Source organism: Platalea leucorodia (assembly GCF_965183815.1).
Source record: "Platalea leucorodia genome assembly, chromosome: 4".
Taxonomy (NCBI): domain Eukaryota; kingdom Metazoa; phylum Chordata; class Aves; order Pelecaniformes; family Threskiornithidae; genus Platalea; species Platalea leucorodia.
Genome location: NC_138826.1, coordinates 112,281,782 through 112,304,674, shown reverse-complemented (window position 1 = coordinate 112,304,674; position 22,893 = coordinate 112,281,782). Strand labels below are relative to the sequence as shown.

At 38.5% G+C, this 22,893-nt stretch overlaps 1 protein-coding gene and 1 long non-coding RNA gene across 2 annotated transcripts in view; one reads left to right on the top strand and one right to left on the bottom strand.

Annotated features, from left to right (window-relative positions):
• The window catches only part of PRKAR2B (protein kinase cAMP-dependent type II regulatory subunit beta), a gene marked incomplete at its 3' end in the record, with an annotated part of 86,956 nt that extends 73,511 nt beyond the window's left edge, over positions 1 to 13,445 (top strand). The window contains exons 5-11 of the mRNA XM_082308066.1: positions 6,228 to 6,334; positions 8,465 to 8,618; positions 9,955 to 10,056; positions 10,571 to 10,645; positions 11,412 to 11,477; positions 11,655 to 11,793; positions 13,312 to 13,445. Coding sequence (XP_082164192.1) covers positions 6,228 to 6,334; positions 8,465 to 8,618; positions 9,955 to 10,056; positions 10,571 to 10,645; positions 11,412 to 11,477; positions 11,655 to 11,793; positions 13,312 to 13,445 — 777 coding nt within the window. The remainder of the gene's footprint in view (positions 1 to 6,227; positions 6,335 to 8,464; positions 8,619 to 9,954; positions 10,057 to 10,570; positions 10,646 to 11,411; positions 11,478 to 11,654; positions 11,794 to 13,311) is intronic.
• LOC309588591 lies at positions 1,953 to 22,698 on the bottom strand. Its single transcript, XR_014227818.1, has 6 exons — positions 22,287 to 22,698; positions 21,756 to 22,130; positions 20,556 to 20,804; positions 12,609 to 12,751; positions 10,942 to 11,084; positions 1,953 to 2,022 (listed from the first exon to the last, which is right to left on the bottom strand). It is a non-coding gene; the product is annotated as an uncharacterized lncRNA (long non-coding RNA).
• Between the last annotated feature and the right edge of the window lie 195 nt (positions 22,699 to 22,893).

Below are 22,893 nucleotides of genomic sequence, written 5' to 3'. Positions count from 1 at the left end.
CTCATGCCTGCTTAGATTGTGCAGGAAGTCTTGGATCTAAAAGGGAAATTATCTGAGATTTCCTGTCTACCAGGGAGCACTCCAGCAGCACGCTCGTCCTTCTTTTGGGGGATTCCCAAAGTATATATAATCCCAACATACTATCCCATACTTTTGGGACTTACTGCATCTAGCTTAATAGCTGGAGTTTACCAGCTCCTGTCAAATGCCAGATTAAGATTGTCTCGGTTTGCTGTCAGAAGCCACATCGTCTTAATTGTAGAAATGTAGCTGTGCCTGCTGTCTCCTGAGCACCTTTTCTTAAGTAGCAGGGAAGGATATTTTTCAGAAGTTACTTTTTACATTTGCCATTGTCATGACTGCCAGTGACGATCATGTCCTCCTTTTCTGTTTATCTACAGTGCCTTCATTGATTCCGAATAGGTAGTGCTTTATCAAACAACAAATGTTTGTATCAGCAGTTTGAACACTGATGCTTCTTGGAAGCCACAGTGTTTGAGTGGTTGAGTTTAGTATGGAGAACTTTTTGTTCTTTTTCCTTTATAAAACAGCTCACAGTAAATTTATAAATTGATATTAAGAAGACATGTACCTGGCACAGAGGTAGCAAATCACTTGGTAGTCTGGCAGTTAAAAGAGCCGTTGGCATTTGGGAAGGGCATGTCATGGTCTACCAGCTCTCCAGGATGAATCAAAAGCTGTCTTGCAAGGGCATACAAGTAACTGGATTTTTAATCTGTGTGAAATGCACACTAAATAAAATGCAGTTTTAATTATACTCAATGTCCATTATCTAACTGTTTTTTTCCAAGGAATTGTCTTGAGATGTAATTGCCATGTTTGTTTTGTTGACTTGAAAGAAATTGAGGCTAACAACAGGCATCTGGAGGACAGTACTTTATGTGATACAAAGTATACGTTAGGAGAGTTGTGAGTGATTATTTGCAGTTTTTCACTTGACCTGGCAAGAAGGATGGAATCAGACACTGTTCCAGGAGGATGTCCTTGGTAAACCAGTTATCATTCCTGTCAGGGGCTTTGTTCTTCTGAATCTCATGTCATGTCTTTTTGTAAACATGCACACAATTTTGTCCATTTCAGATATGAAATGGCAATACACCGGGCTTACACACACCTTACTTATGCATGGGTATCACCACAGGCCCAGATTCATAAAGGTACCTGGTATTTGAATTGCACTTTAGGCACAGTAAAATATTTCCTAACTCATAACAGAGTGAGTCATAAAACCTCTGCTTAGGTGCTATGATGTTCATAGGCACCATGATAAGTGCCAGAGGTATTTTTTGACATTAAAGTTCTGCTTCTATGCTAGACATTCATGTGGCTGCCATGGGATAAAAGGGAAGAGGGGGCAAGGACTTTTTGCCACAAGTGTGTAGTGTTTAGAATACTTAGCACATGATGACTGTCAGAGAGCATCAGGCTCCTAGTGAAATGTTGATAAAGAGCATCTGTGTAACGGCCATTGAGGAGAGAGGAGCACAGCAAAGGGGACAAACTAGCAGAGACTTTGCAGTTGAGGTAGTTTGTGCAGATGGGAGTTTGAAGGGGGACTGGAAATGGTGCGCAAGACAGTGTGGGACTGCTAGAGTTGGTGCAGTGACAGTGATGATGGGCTACAGGGAATGCTCCCCAGCACCAGCTGGACCAGCCAACGATGGCACATCTAGAGGTTTCAACCCAGATCCAGGGGTGACCATCTTGGTCTCAGGCTGCTGGGAGTGGCAGATGTCTCTCCTGAAGACTGGGGGGCAATGGTGGCTTCACCTGTGGGCGATGTGCTGTGATCAGAGTGCTGAGCTGCCAGCTGAAGGAACTGCAGAAGGACGTGAGAAGGACTGTGTAGCATCAGGCAGGATAAACAGGAGCTTGACAGCATCTTTCAAGTGTCCACTGAAGAGACAAGAATGCCTTTCTACAGCAGATGGAGGCACCAATCTGTTGACCAGACTTGCTCTCAAGTGGTGCCGTGACAGGATAAGACACAACGCATATGAACTGAAATGCAAAAAAAATCTGTTTAAGAGAAGCCTTTTTTACTGTGAGGGTGGTCAAATGCTGGAACACGTTGCCCAGAGAGGTTGTGGAGTTGATTTACATGGTTTGGGACTAAAGAGCTAAGAATACCTACTAACTGTTTTTTACTAGTTATCAGTCATAGTCACATGCCCTTCATATTAAATGTTTCCTTAGTTCAGTATTTTGAAGGCTTTAATTACAGGGAAAATGTCATTTGATTGACTAGAAATACAGATTTTGTTTGTCAGGAAATTAGAAGGATGCCCAAAGGCAGAGTTTGACTGACTGCAGTAGATTATTTTGAAATTTTCCATTCTTGTCACCTTTATTCAGTTCAGTAATTGATAACAACAAACTAGATCAGAGGACATTCTCTGTTCCTGAGGCCATGCAGTGCAGTGTGACATGCATACGTACAGCTGAACACTCTTGCACCTTCCTTTCCTCCTAACCTCACCAAACCAAGCAACTCACCAGGGTGGTTTTACCTTTACTGGGAAGAAGCCCTGGCTCAAGCATTCCTCCAAGCCATGACCAGTGTTTCTCAGGAGGAGTGATAGCTGGCACAAGCCAAAACTGTACCAGCTGTGCTGACAATTGCACCAAGAGCAAACCAGCCCAGACTACATCATGTCAGTGCTTGAGCCCATTCCTTGGTCCCGTTGAGTTTGTACTTCATAGTTGTATTCTCTAATTCTGACTGATCTAAATACGCAAAAGAACTTTACTAGCACAGTTCATTTAAGTTGGTATAAAACTAGGGTAGGTACCATCTTGAGCTAAGCAAGAGAGGGAAGAAAACCCCATCATCTCTACTTTAGGTGATATGAGAGGGTATATCATGCTGGCTGATGCTGATAAGGGAGCTAATGTTCCTTTGCACTCCTGCTTCCCAGCAGTTAAATCCACACCTGAAAGCAAGGGTGATTGAGACAGTAATGATGGCTGTAATTATGGCATGTTTATTTACTTGTCTAGTAAATTATTTTGTGAAATCATGCTCTGTCATTAAAGTCCAATTGTTAGGAAGACTTTTTGAGAGGAATGAAGTAACTACACTTTACAAAAAGAAAATACCTTTATAAAAAGAAAATCTCAACAGATTAATTTGGTTTGTATTGTGAATGTATCTTTCAGAAAACCTGATTTCCCATTCAGCCTCCTCACTTTTAAGGAAGTTAAAATATTTTCTCTATCACAAAGGAGGGCGATCAAAGTGTGCTTTCATGGCAACAACCCGTTTCCCATAATGTTCCTTTTTTGAAGCATTTACATGCTTCACAATTTAGAATGAAAAAAAAAATCCATTGTGTGTATTATTCAGAGTATGTAAATAAACATTACATAAAAAAAATCAAATTTCAAATCATTTAAACTTTAGTTTTGGTTCTTTGTAGAGCGCATTATCCTTAAGAAAAATAGATGCTTTATTATAATTGAAAAAACTGTATTAAGATAATGAAATTTTAGCAGAAGTCACAAAGATGGCACAACATACATGTTTAATACTTCAGATTCTTTATAGATTTTATTTCTGTTAAAAAGTTTATCATGTTTTTAAAGTATCATTCTTTAGAATATTGATTACTAGATTGCCACAGCATTGCACATAGCAGATTTACAAACCCTGGTATAAAAAAAGAAAACCTCTTCCTGTTTTCATTTTATTATATTTTTTTAAAGCTAGAACTGCTTTAAGGAAGAAAAGCTTTCAGACTGCACTATTTTACAAAATACCAGAATTAATTCTGTGTATGATAACAGATCTACTTTTTAATTCTAAAATTACCCATCTCTATCCTTTCAAAGTAACTATGGAGGGTGCCAGTAAATTGAGCCTCAGTCTGGCAGAGAATCAAGAGGATTCACATAGAGCAAGCTGGGCAAGCAAGTTTGGTAATTCTCATGGTAAAAGTGAAAAACATGTGCCTGGTTTGGTTATTGCAGTCTGCTCTATCTGAATTTTACGTAGAAAGCTTTGGAAAAGGGACCAGTTGTCTCTAAGTTAGTTGCAATTTATTTAGAAAGTTAAAATACATGTGCAGTACTTTAGCAGATAATAGACAGCTCTCAAATATATTAAATAGCTTCAAATGTTTAAAACATTTTTTTAAAAGGGAATTGTATTTGTGAATTCTACTCTGTTGTCCAAAAAAGTCATAGATTTACCTACCAGGAAAGCTGTGTTTTGGTGAGCTTGATTCATAATTATGAGATTGAAAATGTTTTAACCTGAAATCTGAGATGAAGCATACTGAATAAAGATTATAACTATATGTATTATTCCATCAGTACCACAAATAACCATCTTCTTAGTTTAATTTTCTTTCCAGGATGTCTTGGGAGTATTTTAATTTCCAAGGATCAGGGCCCATATAATATATTTTTCTTGCATTGCTTGCATTTAGAAGATAACATACACCCTCTACCCTCCCATAAAGTGTTGAGCATTCTGCACGTTCTTACTGGCTTGCAAATGGCAGCCACGGGCTGTTGGTTGGGGAGCCACTTTGCCAGTTCAGATGTGAAGCAAGGGGAAGGGAACGTGCTGTTTCAAATGCTTTAGGCAACTAACTGACATTAGGTCATACATAGGGAGAACTGAAAAGACTGAAGTAATATTACCTATTAATTTAAGCATGAAAGTTTTTAAAAGGCAACTCCTGTACCTAATTTTCAGTCTCTCCCAATGGCACCCACACACACTTTTCTCTTTTTCTGAAATGAACTATAACCCATTCACTGATAGTAAAATGATCCTTCTTTTTACAAATACATACCTGTCTATACTAAACAGAGACATAGTTCAATGATTCCTTGCTGGCCTAGGTAGGCTGCACGGTGTCTTACTGTATTTTACCATCCTCAGCTATAGTGAGGATGGATGCTGCCACTCTGTTGTTCTTTGTCCCCACACACAATGAACTCTGTGAAGTAAAATTGTATTTAGCTTCCATTTTTTAAAAAGGCTTAGATAACACGGTACTGCTGATATTTTTAAAAGCTTTGAGTAAGTGAAGAAATTCAACAGAAGTAAGGATGGAATTCATTCCACCTAATTTTATCTGTCTAAAAATTAAGCATCTTAACTGTAAGTTACAGTAGATCTTTCTGTCATCAGAGGAAAGAAAGGGGACTCTCTAGAGAATTAGGCTGGTCTTGTTTGGAAAGGCAAATGCCATCTTTCAGTGGCTGGAAATGCTGTGAATTGAAGCATTGTAAAATGCATGGGGATCTAAATCTACAGGCTTTTCTTTATGTGGTTTTCACGAGAACCTGCTTGTTCCAGTATGATACCTGCTTCACAAGTTTCAAAAAGTAGAGGATAATTTTGTGTTTATTGTCAGAATTTTAGGCATATTGCTGGATAAACTGAAAATAAAATTTAAATTTTTTAGTTATCTTTTTAGATTTCATATCATTAATCCACAATGAGCTGTGTTTGGTTTTTTTAGATGTGAATAGTTAAGTTTTAGCAGATTTACACCAAGCAAGACAAATTATGTAATTAGTGATCTGGTTTTGTTATTAGACAGTCATAATTCAGATGATGACATTTTCTTAGTCTGTTAACATTTCTCTCTAAACATTTGTATTCCATTCAAATTAACAAAGTAGTTTTATAGCTGTGTGTAAATTCCTATTTCCCAATCAGTCCAGCTTTTACTTACTCAACCAAAGCACTGCAGACCTTTATGGTTACATCTATCCCACCATTGTGCATGCATTGTATAATTTAGATTTTCAAAATACTTTACAGTCATTTTGAAACTTCCGTAAAAAATTCTGTAAAATACTTCCAAAGACAAAAACAAGTAAGTGTATTGTTTGCAATAAGGGATACAGGTTTTTCTTTTAACTGTATAATGTTACACAGTTTTGAAGGGTGAAATTCTATCTTCAGATGCTCATGAGCAATTTATATTGGAGACAAGATCTGTGTTACCATTGGCAGGGACAAGAAGGGAAGCTGGGCTCTGAACACTGGAAGAGGAAAAAGCTAACACTGAATACTAAATAAAACTGTCTTTCTGATTGATCCACGCATTTCTGTAGCATGAATATTTTTTCTCTGTGAACATTCTTTGTCTGCATATTGGGAGGTTGGACAGTTAGTTAATTTGAAGAGTAAAATTTTAAAGCAGATGATAATTTCTTGTCTTTGTCTGTGTTCTTTTAAATAGGAACAGATGTCTCAGGTGTTAGATGCGATGTTTGAAAAGCTGGTTGAAGGAGGGGAACATGTCATTGATCAAGGGGATGATGGTGACAACTTCTACGTCATTGATAGGTGAATCGCTGTGTCTTTTTATAGCACAAACTATTATGCAAAAGTCCATTGAGAAAAATCTATTTTTCTATGTACTTATATTTAACTCTTACATGTGTTTGCATGGGAGAAAGAAAAAAGAACACATGAACAAGTACAGCTCTGTCTGAGCTACGGAGAGCGGTTTTTGAAAGGAGGCAGATTTTTCATATGGAAATATATCCCTGTCCTCTTTATGTATTGCTGGATCCCGAAGGCTGGGGTTTGGTTTATTCTTCTTCTTCTTCTTTTTTTTTTTTTTTTTTACATGGAAGGAGACCTAACACAAAGCACAATGGGAAAAATTTTACAGCTCAATATTTGAAATCTTGCTTCATTTCAATACTATCTGTAGACTTGTTCACATGAATATTATTAGACCTCGAGTAGCTAAGCCATTACTCTTCATTTGGAGATCTGTACTGGAAAAAGCAGGTAACTGAGTAAAATCGTAGGTATTGATTACTGTTGAATCCAGTGAATTAGGATGAGCGTTTACTTTGGCATCCTTCACTAGTCTGTTGGAACAGACTCCAGCCAGGCTGTCCCAAAACACCTTTTCTTATTTGTACCTTTAGTTTTAGGCTAACACAGTGATTTCTGAGAGTGTTTGAAAGGAATATTACACTAGAACTCTAAAAGAAACGCAAAACTCTTTGGTCAGTGTATATCAGTATAACCAGCCGGTCAAAAGAGGTGATGATCCCGCTGTATTCAACGGTGATACAGCCTCACCTTGAATACTGTGTGCAGTTCTGGGCCCCACAATTTAAGAAGGTTGTTAAGTTACTCGGATGTGTCTGGAGGAGGGTAACAAAGCTGGTGAAAGGGCTGGAAGGCATGTCCTATGAGGAGCCGCTAAGGACTTTGGGCTTGTCTAGTTTGGAGAAAAGGAGGCTGAGGGGCGACCTCATTGCTCTCTACAGCTTCCTGAGGAGGGGATGTGGAGACGGAGGTGCCGATCTCTTCCCCCTGGGATGCAGTGATAGGACACGTAGGAATGGTTCAAAGCTGCGTCAGGGGAGGTTTAGACTAGACATTGGGAAGCATTTCTTTACTGAGAAGGTGGTCAAACACTGGAACAGGCTTCCTAAAGAGGTGGCCAACGGCCCAAGCCTGTTGGTGCTTAAGAGGCATTTGGATGGTGCCTTTAATAATATTCTTTAACTTTTGGTCAGCCCTGAATTGGTCAGGTGGTTGGGCTAGATGATCGCTGTAGGTCCCTTCCGACTGAAATATTCAATCAGAAGATCGTAGAAGTGTGTCAGGATTTTTTGCTGAAGAGTCAATGTTTTACAGCTTTGTGAGGTTACAGTTTGTCATCTCTTAGCCAAAAAGCTGCAGGGACTTCAACCTTGCAGTTTTTAGGTGCAGTGAATCACCTTTAAATCCCTTATCAATGAAATCATTGTACAGATTTTTACATTACATTCACATGATTTATCAACACGTACCGTACAAATACTCAGTGTCGAACAAAATGATGGCTCAGCATCAATGGGGATGGCTGTCACATTGGACAAGATACCAGATTTTACTGCATTCCCAAAGCAAAATAAAGTTGCAAATTTAATGATGGGGAGAAGAAATCCACAATATATTACATAAATACGTATCTTTATTTCATAATCTTACATTGCATTTCATATACATTCCTTCTCTTTCCTGCATCTCCTCTATTTATTGCGTTATAAATTACTACTTTAAAATATTTTAAATGTTAAATAACTTGTATTATTATTTCAGTGATCAACTTATAGCAATTTTTGCAAAGACTTGTTACATTTGTATTTAGTGTGTTTAAAATGGAATTAAGAAAGAGATACTAAGTTAGCTTTTCATTTTTAGTAAGTTCTGGTGATCAATAGATCACTGTACATCCAGTCTATCTTTAAACGGAGTTAATGTAAAAACTAATAATAACCCTATCCTTCCCTTTAAAAAGGAACTACTGTTGTTATTTATGGAAGTGATTGAGATGTCTCCACAAGCAAATGTATGTTTCAAATGCTTTATCTTTGGAATTCATGGTATAAAAAAATATAGTGAAAGGCTGCTTAGGAAAGACCAGGACTGGATTCTACTCACTGTATTTATATATTTTATTAACAGAGGTACATATGATATTTATGTAAAATGTGATGGTGTTGGGAGGTGTGTTGGAACCTATGATAACCGAGGAAGTTTTGGTGAGTTGGCCTTAATGTACAATACACCCAGAGCAGCTACAATTATAGCTACCTCTCCTGGTGCCATCTGGGGTTTGGTAAGTGAAACACTTGTTTTAAGATATTATTTGTTTTAATTATTTAATATCAATTGCACTGGTATGCTATATCAGCATTAAAATATATATATATATATAATTTCAGAAAGTTTAATTTTAAAAATTCTGAGAACTCCCAACACGATACTGTCTTTTTCCAGAATCTGTAGAAACAAACCTGAGGCTTAAGAAAACACTGAGTTTTTTAAAAATAATTTTGTTTTATTCTATTTTAATGATAATTTCCCAAATGGCAAACCACTTGACAATTACTTAGACACATATATAAAATGTTTTCCCACATCTTGATAGGAAATGCCTTTGATTCCAGAGTAAAATTCAAATATGAGGTTTTTTCAGTGTTATACTATCTGGATCTTTGACAACAGTAATAGAATTTACCAAAAGAGTAAAACTGGGATAGCCATCTTCTTCAAGATGTACCTATCAATCTAATGACCGATCCCAACATCATTTTCCTGTTGAAGAGAAATGCATGTTTTTTCACCAACTTAATCCATATGACTTTTGGGATCACGGCAGAGTTTAGGACACTACAAGAATGGATGGGGTTGTAAAAATAGTTTTTAAAAATTATAAAATTTTAATTGTTTTTTTAAAAAAGTAAATTCTAATAAATTTAAATTTTAAAAAAAAGTTATAAAATTGGATTGGGTTGTATTGGCCAGCAAGTCCCACCTGTAGCAGTGATGGCTTGCAAAGCACCAGGACACAGTCACATGAGGTTAAGAGACAAAAACAGCATATGTGTAGTTTTTCCATATGTCTGCTTCACTTGATTGCCAGATACTAAGGAATGTCCAGTTGGCTGTTTAGGGCAGCAGTGAGTCTTGTTCTGCTGAAATAGCAGAAAGTGGACTGTGACCTAAGACCCAGATCCATGTATTTTGGTTTTGTTTGTATAACAATATAAAAACCTCTTTGAGTACGTATCAATATGTATGGGACCTCAGGATAATGAATAAACTTTGTAAATTAAATATTTTAACATTGAGGATTTCTTAAATATCTCAAATTACCCACTGAGCGTTTATTGTGTAGCCAACCTGTTTAAAGTAAGCTCTGTATGTATTCTGTGCCGAAGGGCAGAGAAGCTTTTCACAACGTGAATGAGATCAGGAGCTTAACTTTAGGAGCTCTTGGTTGACCTCTAGAGGAATCTTTCTCAACTGACCGTATGGGGAGACTAGCCAGTGATGGCTACACTGAGTGACTAAAATTGGGTAATTTGAACATATTCAGCCATTTCTACAGTGTTTTGTACCACACACGTATTTTCTGTTAATAAACCCTCTTTTTCTCTTTGTGTTTACAGGACAGGGTAACATTCCGAAGAATCATTGTAAAAAATAATGCCAAAAAGAGAAGAATGTATGAAAATTTTATTGAGTCATTGCCATTCCTTAAATCTTTAGAAGTAAGATTTCTATTGCATTATTTTAACGGCTGTATCAGAGGTACCTGATAAGATTCTGCTTTTGCAGAGTTTAAATTTGGAATTCAAATTTTCTCCACAATAAAATATTGCATCTTTTGTTTTGCAGAAATACCATATTTTTTATATTGCTAAATTTTCAGGATAAAGAACTATTGTTAATATTGTATTTTTTAAAAAAACTATATTTTTTTTACCTTTACCTTCGTTTTCTTAAGCTTAATTTTACTAGATATTATGCTTTTCTGAAAATAATCTTTGAAGACTTGGGATATATAGACTTCTTACAAAAATGGAAGCTCTATCAAAACATCTAGCTGTTAAGACTATAATGTACCCTCTGGAACACTGTTCAGCAGTTCTTCCTTTTTTAATGATTATCAAAACAGGAAAATTTCTGTGCAAAGATTCATGAAAAGAAATATGAAAGGGCTTTCTAAATATCATATTGTAATGTTAACCAAATATTTCTTACATTTTCTTTTTTTAAATGAAGATGTCTGAGCGTTTAAAAGTGGTTGATGTTATTGGCACCAAAGTGTACAAAGATGGAGAACAAATCATTGCTCAGGTACAGTTTATTTCTAGTTATAGTTTTTCTTTTCCAATAGGTAACAATTATCATGTTATCTATAGACAGTGCATGCTTTTAAACTATGTTTTTCTTTCTCAGATGAACAAAAACAATGAATCTTGCATCTAAGAGAGGTGATTATTTTGTTTCAGAAGCTAATTTTTCACTTACAGTACTTTAAAAAACCTCCCTCTCTGCTGGTATGAATAAAGGAGTCAGAGTTTTTTGAATTTCTAAATATACTAACTATATAAAAGAATGATTGCTTCCAATAAGGAGCACTGAAGACTTACCTTGTTTTTGTTGCTGAAATATGATCATCTTTTGAAGAAGAATGCAGAAGTAAACTCTTCAGGTTAGGCAACTGAGATTGTCTTGCCCCGAAAGAATTACTGGACATCAGATAGGCCCTTGGAGGCTTTTTATACTGGAAACTCTAAAGGAAATAATTTGGAAGGAATACAAAGGTGGAGAAACAGGAGTAAGGATCCTAAAATGTTCCATAACATTGTTTTTCTCTGCTTTTTGTATGAGGCACAGTCAGCGATGTCTTTTCATGAAAAGGCCTTGCTGTCAGTTCTGTATAGATGTTTTGATTATTGTGTGCCTAGACTATGGTTTTCACATTAAAAGTGATTTCTTTTGCAACAGGTATCAAAAAGATGAGCTTCAAAGCACAGGCTGCAAATATTTTAATGTTACCATGAAACTAAAAAGGAAATTTCACATTTCCTTTACTCATACTATTTTTTTTCTTCTACAGGGTGACTTGGCTGATTCTTTCTTCATTGTGGAATCTGGAGAAGTAAGGATTATAATGACAAGGAAGGTAAACATCCTTAAAAAAACAGATTTTTTTTTTTTTTTTTTTAAGATCTTGATGTATTCTAAGTGTTAAACAGTAATGCTACCGTTGTTACTAATTTTAACTTATGCAATCCTGAGTTCAGCAAATCTTTCTCTCATTCTCTCTCCTTTCTCTTTCTTTTTTTACCTGATATTTCAGGGTAAACAAGATGTAGAAGAGAATGGAGCAGTTGAAATAGCTCGATGCTCACGAGGACAATATTTTGGAGAACTTGCTCTTGTAACTAACAAACCACGAGCCGCTTCTGCATTTGCTCTTGGCACTGTCAAATGTTTAGGTATTGTTCAATAATATTTTATATCTAATACAAAATGATACATAATCTATCTGGTTGTTTTTATTGTGAACACTGTCTTTCTCCAGAATATAAGATTTAACTACATTTACCCAAACAAGACTGTTTAAGTACATCATCTATTACTGTGCATTCCTGTTTACATTATTTATCTGCAAAAATTATTTGCAATTGATAACTGGTATTACACACAAATTCTCCAACGTTTCTCTGATCACATGGAAGTAAAAATTGTTTCAGGACAGTACAGAGAGTTTTGCTGCAAACCATTTATAGCTATCAGATAAATGTCTAATACTTTGCAGAAAGGTAAGGTATTTCTTTTCTCAGTAGACTGACTCTCATCCAAGAAATACTGTGGTAAAAATCCTGTCCCGTTTTATCGCCATGACTTAAGCTTAAACTTAATTCTTCACTAGCTGTTAATTTAATCATTCTGTCCCACTGTAGCCTCAGGCACAGGAATAGCAGGAATAGCAAGGAATAGCAGGAATAGCAAAGGCCATAGGAGTTGTGCTCATAGACAGCCCTTTGCATCCATTGGTTTTCATGGTCTGATGTTTAGGTCCTAAATATTTGTATCTAATTCTGGGAAAACTGTAAACTGCAAAGACAGATTTGGCGTTCTTGAATGACAGTTTGATTACCAAGCCAATAACCAAAAAGTTTCTCGATTACTTATAATGATATTATTTTTTAAAATCCTTATCTCTGAACACAGAGATGATCAGGCAATAAAGATCAAAGATGATAGAGAGGAAAGAATAAGAGGCAGTGGTGAGGAAGAGTGTCATTACCTGGTATGGGTGAGTCACTAAGATCTCTGGCACTTCCCAAATAGCAGAGATCTTGAACTTTTCTCAGGATCCAAGCGACTACAGGCCACCAGGTTGCAAGCTGGTTGAAGTATGAAGTTTCCTCCCTGGCCTATTGGCTAGGACTGTAGAGGATAACATTATGTGATCGGGTAAAGAAAATATTCTGGTCGGCTATGCATGGACATTGGATGTGAATTACTATCTATCTCCAACTTTTCATACGTTTGCTGGGAAATAAGTATCTATTACAATTTCCACTGTGGGTGGAAACAAGTAAAAATAGCAAGGAAATACACTAAGTTAGACCCCAAATACAGCAAACAACATCAGCAAAGGATGAAATCTCAGGGATCTTAAAACTGTTCTGTGGAGGAATCCAGGCCCCTCTAGACTTCTTCAGCAGCTCTTGGGATACATAACTCTTAATATGAAAATATTTTCAAAATAAGAAACACAGCAAATTCTAAGTTTATTTATGAAGTTGCAAGACAACAATGTGTTGGTTGATCTTGGTTTTGCTATGGTAAGTGGTTCTCTTCTGTGCAAACAAAGCATATGCCTCAGTAGTATCTGTCCTGTTATCATTTAAAATTTTATATTGGAATGTCATAAACACCAAGATTAGTGTCTGCAACTGACAAGCACATTATATTCTTTCTCTTTCTTTCCCCTTTTATCTTAGTTATGGATGTGCAGGCATTTGAAAGGCTTTTGGGACCTTGTATGGAAATTCTGAAAAGAAACATTGCAAACTATGAAGAGCAGCTAGTTGCTCTGTTTGGAACAAACATGGACATTGCCGATCCCAGTGCATGAACTAAACATTGGAGCAGCAAGATCTGTTATGAGAATATAGCACAGTAGTGGTTAGTCCACTGAGAAATTGTCTCTCTTCCTATAGATGCCAAGCATTTTCTGTGATTTTAAGAGTGGGTTTGGGGGTATTTTTTGGACTTACTACAGTGGAAATACTAGTAAACAAAATAGGAATTTAATAAAATGTGGGCTTGATTTTTGAAAGTGCTTAGCATTGATGGTTCCATCTGGCATTAAGAATACCCATAGTACCTGAGCACCTTTGAAAATCAAGCCCTTTAACACAGCATTTCCTTAAAGAGTAGATTTCAAAAAACCCACATGCGATGAACTTGTTAAACCAGCTTCTGTTCTTCAAAAAGGTTGCAACTTTTCTGGAAAGACTGTTAGTTTGAATGTGATATGTTGAAAGTATTAGTGCACACAAAGTGTTTATATGTATTAATACAGAAGATATACAGTAGATATTACTTTCTGACTATTACAGTTGTCATGATTTTATGTTGCATTTATCACAGATGTAGTGACTCACAAGACTAATCGTAAGATAAAGCATGACGATGCATTTTGTGTAACGCTCATGACCCAAATCTGATTTTTAACATTTTGTAATTTGTTTTAAAGTCCTCTCTGTTTAATATGTCATGTTTCAGCACGACATTGTAATATCTTATGCAATTTAGAGGACTTGTATATTTTTGCAATAAACTGCATTTTTTATTAGTTACATGTATTCTGTACAGTCTAGAGTGAGGACAGCTGACAAATTAACCTTAATGCTTTAAAAGCAAAGGCACAGGTCGTTGTCATGTTCTACCTAATCATACATAACCTATATTGTTTTCCTTTTCCCTTGTTTTATATTTATGCATTTTGTCTTCTCTATCTATGCTTGTTCTCCAGTTAATTTTTTTTTAGATCTCACCTTTTTTATCTGCTAAATCTTTTACCTATTTCAAATGAAATTGTCTCTGTATATCTCTCTTCTTGCAGTCTAATCTTAGCTATCAAAGACCAGATTCAATTACTGAAGTGATTGATACCGAAAGCCATGCTAAACTAAGCTTGTACTTGAAAAATCCTTATCAGGAAGTACAAAAATATTTTTAATTTGAAAGATCAATACTTCAAAAGCTTTGCACAAGTCTGGAAAGTATGTCATTGTTAAAGCTGACATGTCCTGCTTTCAAAAACCTGTAGGTCATCATAAAATAATCTCTTTTTAGCCATAATAGCATGGGATACCTTCTGAGACTGAGGAGAGAGAATATCATCTTAATTAGGAGCACAGAGCTCATTGCTTACAAGGATCTGTGACTGGAAATTTCAGGCACAGTCCGATTTTAATACTGCTTACTGACCTATCTGTCGATGTACGTGGGAAGCTAGTGCACATAATGGCGATTGGCAGTAGTTCTGCCAAAATGATACTGCAAGAATTGTAGGAAGGCTGCTTGTGCCCTGTTTCAAACACCTGAATTATAACATCTTTCCTTCTTAGATAATGACTTTTCTAATGCCATATATTTGTGTATGTTGATGTAGTTATTATCCTATAGTTAGTGATATGGTCTGACAATTTATATAATCATACCTGTATATGAAATTATGATTATATAATATGATAACAATATATAATTTATATCATACGGTATGGTATAAATTATAAGTCAGATTCCTAACAAAATACAATCTGAGCAAAATTTACAATTGTCATTTTTTTTTACCTAGAAACCTGGTATGAATAATTGCAGATATGATAACTTGCCTTTGTACTTTTGATTTATGGAAAAAAGAGAAGCCTGTTATACTAGAAGGAAATATCAGGTAACCAAAATCTACACTCTTGTCATTCTGTATGCTTAATCTCTAAAAGCTACCTATATTTTGCACAAGCTTGATGTGATTAAGAAAAATGCTAGAAATTTCTTGTATGGCAGTAAACTACAATCAAGGCCATAAATGCCAGTCACGATATTTTCAAAATTGTTGGTTATATTTAAAGTTTCCTTACAATAAACGACACTTTTTATATATAAAAATCTATGTTTATGGATATTGTTGTGTTTTACTTCCATTATCATAAAGTTACAAGTGACCTATTTATATTCATTTATTAAAACATTCATAATTCTTAACACTTTCATGTTGATTGTTGAATGATGTTATGTTGATGCTCTGTCTACTCGGAATAGATGACATGTTGGTGTGGTAATTGTCATAGCTACTTTGTATTTGATTATTTGCTTGTAGTTTTTAGCTGGGAAAAAGGTGTGGAGTGACAAATTGAAGATAATCGGACTTTGGATTTTCTGAGTCCCAAAGTACAGCTTCATGTTGCAGCAGTTTTATTGTGTTGCTCTTGGGGACTGGATGATTTCTGGAATTTTCTTTGTTGGTGAATTCAGGGAGGTTTAACCAACAGTAATAAATTGTGGCTTTGTAAGTTTAATCCAAATCATTATATCCTTAATCAGTCAGCACTTGGGATTTCTCCTGAATCTATTCATATGTACACTTCAAGCGTGCCAGTCTTTGTGTCATAAATGTGGCAAGTGTTCCTCCTAAGAAGGAAATCATACCAAGTCACTGATTTTTAATGACCTTTCAAAATAAGGTAGATAGTTCTAATAATTTTAAACAATACTATGTCATGTTTACCTTATGAGACTGCCTGTCCATACTTAGATTACCTGGTGCTTCTGTTATTAAAGATTTTTATCGTCCTTGTTGTAGTCAGGTTGCTAAAGGAACAGGACTTTGGCAATTACTTGGCACGTACGTGTTAGTTTGTTTCTCTCCTCTCTCCCCAGCCTCACCAGCAATTTATGATTCTGCAGATGATTCAAATGAATTTTACAGATGGCTAAGTTCTAAAGGGGGGGGGGGGGGGGAATGCTCCAATGAGTTTGTTGAAAATAATGCCCTGCTGGGTGAGGAGAGAAAAAGCCTGAGAGAAGTCCTGTATGAGAGAGGCATTCATGGGCTCACATGTTACTAAGCAAAAGAGAATCCACATGGCAGCAAATGTTTACAAATGCCTTAACCATAGGAAAAAAATTTGACCACAGCCCTCAGTTGATCACAAGACACAAGCCCTGAGGAAAGCAAGCTTCCTTGGTCCTAGTGCTGATGCCATCATTTTTTAAATGTCATTTGTGCTTCATGAGATTTCATTCAAGTTCATCTGGAATAAACACTTCTGAAATCATTCCCTTCTGGATCTCCTGTTTGAGGTCCAGAAGTGACTGATTGTGGAAGTCTTTGGGTAAAGCTTGGTAAACCATTGTCACTCCATCTTCTTTCCTCGTGTTGCCTTTTGTATTCAGTAAAGACTATTCTGGTCCTTGCTGGAATGGTGGGTTTGGTTTTGGTGGGGGTTTTGTTGTTTTGTTTGAGATGTTTCATGCTTTAAGCTTTCTATAAGGTGACTCTTGGATGAGTTATGTCATGATTTTTGTCATTTTGTAGTTTGACACACTTTCCATGGCAAGTATTACTGTTTTTCAATGTCAAGCGTTCCCAGATATGCAAAATTGGTATCTGCTAGTCATCTGGCACATCAAATTCCTAGTCTTTTTTCAGACGCTTGCTGCATGTGATAGCTTTTGCTGAACAAAGTGCTTTGCTGAAAGTCAGTTTGCCACAGCATGAACATTCTTACATGCTCTTGCTAAAGTTTTTATGCTAGTTCAAGGCTCTTTGTATCCATTCATACGTTTGATGGTTATAGGTGTGGTGGGGGTTTTTTTTGTTTGTTTGTTTGGTTTTTTTAGTTTCTGTGATACTTTCCTGTGTCTGTAGTCCTCAAATAAGTATTACTGCAGTTTTCTCTGGGAGGAATTGCCTCTTTGTATGCTGAGTATGTACAGATCTGTGGTGTTGACTGTCTTACAAAATTTAGGATCATTTTCAAATCATTCTGAGAGTTAGATTTCCTTCAGATATATACCAAGGCTGTTTTCAAGTTCTTAATCTACTTTTTGGCTCAGAAAGATGCTTAACAGGCTGGACACTCTCACTTCATGGACTGAAGGGAAGCTGAAAAATCTTGGTAGGATATGAAAAGCCTGAAGAAAATGACATTTTAACATTGTCTCTTCCTTCACCCCATTGCTCTTTTTCCCTCTAAATTATCATTATTCTGACAGCCAGGTGAAGAGCCAGTGGCAGTAGGGGGATGTAAGGCAAGTGGAGTGACTGGCTGGGTCCGTGCTGGGACGCAGTGGTCTGATTGACTGGGCAGTGACTCCCTACCTCATCTCCTTTGCCCCATCCCTGTCCCTTCTACGGTGGCAAATCAAGCTGAGCTGGACTGCAGTAATGGTGTTGCCATGGCTGTGTGAATACCATGGGTAGGGCTGGGTTTCTTCCTTAGAACTGGTAGAGGTAGGGGAGGGGGGAATGGGGAAGAGAGGAAAGGCCAAACTATTTCATAAAAGAAACTGCCCAGTCAAAACCATGTGAAAAACTCTGACACTAGGTTATACTATGCCATTTTGACAGTATCTGCTGACTCAGCCTTTTTTTAATTGAGGTAAATGAAATTAGGACAGCCTAAAAATAGCATCACGTAATGGTATGAATACTTTGTTCTTTCTTCTTTGAGAGTATTGAGTTTTTTCAGCTGAGCAGCTATGAAGTTTTGGGAAAGGATAATGCTCTGTGTAGGTCCCTCTGTGGAGGACTAATTCCATGGCAGCCGAGCAAGCCTCTGGGACCTGCTCCCCCACATCTCTGAAGATGCTGGAAACTCAGTTCTGATAAGTGTCTTATTTGGAAAAAGCCATCCAGCTTATCACCAAGCTATATCTTCTTTTTCTCTCTGTTGCTTTGTCCTTGTGGAGTCAGGTGGTGTGACAATCTTAAGCAACCTTAACCTCACTGTACCTTTATTTTTTGGTTGCATCTGTATGATTACATCCATAGTAGGAAATTTTATGTGCCTGAGACTATTTGCTAGTACTGAGACATTGAATGGCCAACATTGATACTATTTTCCAGTATTTGTGTGGGCTCATTTATAAGCTGTCTTTTAAGCTTTTTTCCAGCTTTCCATATGGGGTGGCCATACGCAGATGGCCAACCGAGAATAGTCCTTGGTAGCTCCCAAACCATATCCGAAAATTATTTGCTATTGGCCCACGCAAAAACTATGCCAGGGCTATTCTAAAAAAATTTAGAGTACAGATGATTGTATTCCAGTGCCCAGGAACACTCCCTGGCATTTTAATTTACCAAAAAGCATAGAGGGGGACCTACAGATCATCTGTAGACTCTTCTTGACTTGTTTTTCTGCAAGCTTTCAGCTGGGGTAGAGGGTTTTCTTAGTTACCACTTTTCTGGATTGCTTCTTGATATGTCAGGTCTTTCTTTTTTCCTGATACTATTGTCATTTTTTGTCTTGCTCAACCTTTGTAGGTGATAAAAATGTAGGTAAAACTGGAATCTGTGTCATAATGACATGAAATAAATTTCTCATTAATTCCTGACCTGTCTTGGAAGGGAAAAAAAAAACCTTTCCAGCCTGTTACTTGTTCTGTTTCTCCCCAGCTTGAACCACTGCAGGAGGCAAGTGAAGTTTCCCTTCTAGAACTCAAGAAAAAAGATCTTTCCTGGAAGGAACAGGTCCTCTTTCCTCTGCTCTGCATTCCCAGTGGCATCCTCTGTGAGGTGATTAAAGAGGTGAAATGTGGGGGTGGCATGCCTAGAGTTGTCGTTAGGAAGGTGGAGCGAGCCAACCACCACTGCAGCTAGCCACAAAAGGCTGTGAGAAGAGGGCAAGAGTAGGAATTAGCTTTAGGAGACACAGAAGTCGTCGTGAAAGGTGAAAACTGATGTGAGAGGGTCTGGCGGAACGGCTGCAGAACAGAGGCTGCCGCGTTGGGTAGAAGTGGAAGCTCTGGTGAGCAGGGTTGCTCTGATGTCTGGGAAGTATTTAGTTAATTACTGAGGGTGGATGTCTACACATGGATGTGGAAGCTCCTGTAGCAGAATTAAAATAACGATATGCTGTATTTCAGAGAGTCAGCAGTAGCAGCTATGTTGTAAGGGCAGGACAGGACGTTGGCTTTGGACAGGAGAGATTAAAAGTAGAGATAGGCACAAACCCAATATATAATATATATTTTACTAATATGACTTTGTAATATTACGCATTTTTAAAATCTGCCTGGTGGTTTCTTAACTTTGTGGCTGGCAATTTTAAGAGGTAGATAGCTAGGATGTGAGTTTATCGGTATCTTTATTTTCTGTTTGTGTAGTCTCTCCTGCTTATTTTGTGCTTCTTGGTAGCAATCCGTAATGTGACAAGAACTCGCAACTAACACTTCCCAATCCCCCACCTTGTTTTCTGCCTCTTACAACAGCAGAAACAACCGAATCAGCAAAGCTACCAACAATGTCCGTGTTACACAGCATTGATTCATTCTCTGAGCACCCATTCATTTGAGGCATGGAGTAAGGCAAGGTAGGGTGTGTGGAGGGGGAGTAATGATTTAATTAGAGACTAGGCATACAGAGCAAGGAGTATGGCATTGACATAATGTTAATTCTGAAATTTAGAAGATACATATTTGACTTCAACCAAGGGGGTTAGTAAGTAAGCTTTGGTACAGTTTTATGTGTCCTGCTGCCATCTACTGCATGGACTACCTGTCCTTTTACTCATTTTCTCTTACATCCTCACTGACTAAATGTTTATTTACTGTATGCAAAGAAGAAAAGGGAGGTTTGAAAATAAGAAAGCTGTTACATGTCGGTGTTCAGAATCCCAAAACAATTCAGACACTCCTCTTCACAAGATTTTAATCTCAGTCCTAGGTAGGATTCATATTTTTGTGCTTTCTGGGTATGTCATAGATGGCAAGTGTGATATCAAGGCTGTAATTCGGCAGTGGTATTTACTTGTCAAGACCTGTATCTGGAATGGGGGCCAGTGGATCTCAGAGGACTGGGCGTCCCACCTAACACTCACGCCTAAGTTTTTGTAGAGAACTGTGAACCTTCACGGCAAATAGATTTAACATTTCGTTTGGGAAAAACGCTTTTCCTTTTGGGTAGATAAAATACATAGTGGGGTGGAAATGTGCTCCATAATAAGGTACGAACCTTTAGGCCAACAGTCTTTTCCTGAAGAATCCGATTGGGCTCGAGACAGGATTTTGTATCTTCTGTAGCTGCTTGATCCGGCCTCTGCGCTCTTCACCTTCCACGCTGGGGCCGACAGAGCTTTCAGAACAGTATACTCAGTGTTATACCTTGCAAACGGCTGTACCGCAAGCAGAGTAGCCTATTTGCAGAATGGAGATATCTGCATACACAGGTCTTCTGCCAAGCCTCAATCTGGAAATGCAGGGTCTGCAGAAAAATTCATTAAAAACCCCAAGAAGCTTGGGGCTCTCTCCAAAGAGCCTAAGGGCTGTTTACATGTATAAGGGAGATCAAAAGAGAAAGGGGAAGGCAAGGAAGGAACACAGCTTTAAAGTTAATTTTATTGTGGAGTGGTGTAAAAAAGAAGATTCCTGATTTACCAGTTTTCAGTTTATGAAAAAATGTGTTTTAGAGAGAGGATGCCATGAAAGCTTTCTTATGTAAAGATGTATCGGTTATTTAGGAAAAGCCTGAATTCCAAATATAGGAAAAATCTGAGCTTGTGGCATGTAGGGTTAGACAGTTGATACTACAATAGGCTGTCTAGTCACTTAATAGGTGAATCTCAACATTAATTTTCAGATTTTTCCTGGAGGCATTTGTTCAAATAACTCTAGTGTTTTTAAACTGTGAAAATGATCTGTAAAAGGTTGGTTTGTTATGTGATTAAGCAGGAAGATTTTTAGTTAAATTCCATGGGATTGTTTTTTCCACTCCTTTTTTTTTTTTAAGCTGAACTTGCACATACATGTATAAAAAGTAATCATTTCCAATTCACGCTGCAGAAGATACTGCATGTTTTTGAAAGTAATGTCTCTCTTTGGATAGCTCCTACAGATGGCAATGACTTTACTAACACTCAAACTTCTTGGAAAAGCCAAATCTTACACCAATGTGCCAATGACATCTGCATACCGGGTGTGTTTTGGTGCTAAGTACAATTTCGGCGTGTGTGTGATTTAATTTTTTTTCTTGGAAACAATAAAACCAGCATTCCCTCTAGTGGCCACTAACAGCATGTTTCACAGGACACAAAGCGTGCAGGGAGCTTTAAATACGGAACCATTTCTATTTAAATTGTAATAGTTAACTTTTTTTTTGGCGTATTTTCTTGCACAGCTATGTTAGCGTGCCTGAAAGTCAGAACTGTTTACATACCAAATTACAACGAAAGCTCCAATACCGGATTTAGGACACGTTCACATGATTGGGATGGCGTTGAAAATAGAATAAGGAAGAAATGCTTTTCTTGGAAAAATCCCAACATTTGCAAAATCTTGAAGCTCTCCATCAGTTTCTAAGATTCTGTTGATTATTTCTGAATTGTGCATGTATTTGCTTTGTATCGGATCATGCAGGCGATCAGGAGTCCGTTCTCATCTCTGTGGTCTCCCAGAGTGACGAGTAAGTGGGCAAATCTCATAGCATCTGTAGTCTCACTTCTCCGTCAGAAGTGATGTCGAACCAAACCAGGTCGTCGTTTTGGCAATAAATGTGTGGGAAGGGCTGGGAGACACTCATGGACCGATAAACCTGCATCCATTTAAAAAAAAACAAAAACCAAACACTTTTTTTTCCCCCCACCAACGTGTATTTTGGCCCTAAGCCGCCACCGCGGGTTCCTAACGCAGCGAGAACGAAGGCAGGGGCCGGAGCGAGGCCCAGCGCGCTGCTGACTCACGCCCTGACCTTTAGCGACTTCCTTCACCGCCGCCCGCCGCCGCCCGTATTTGGCGAAAGGGGAGCGGGGCCGGGCGCCGGGCAGCGCTCCTCATTCCCGGCGGGAGGGCGCCAAAGGCACCGGGCGCCCCCGGCGACCCCACCCCGGGGCCCAGTCACCGTTTCCACGCCGATGCCGTGAGTCAGCGCCCCGCCGCGGAGGCCGCCGCCGGCCCGGGGCCCGCCCTGGCCCGGCGGAGCTGCGGCAGGCAGCAGGGCCCTCCCGCCGCAGCAGAGCGGGGAGGCCGCTCCTCCGCCGCCTCCCCCGCGGCAGCACCGGGTCGGGCAGCGCCTCGCCGCGGTCGCGCTTGCTGCCGGGCGGGGGGCCCTGACCGGCGGCAGCACCGCCGGCGCTCGGCCCCGCGGCGCAGGCCCCGGCGGGCGGGCGGCCGGCGGCGCGGTACACGTGTCCCTGTGACTCTTGTTTACTATCCGCCGAGCCCCGCGCGGGGCATCCTGGGGGCTGTCGTCTTATCGCGTCCCCGGCGGCAGGCGGTGGCGGCGGCGAAGACTACAGCTCCCAGAATGCCCCTCGGCCAGCAGGCGGGCGCCTTGGCCAATCGGGGCGCTGTCTGCG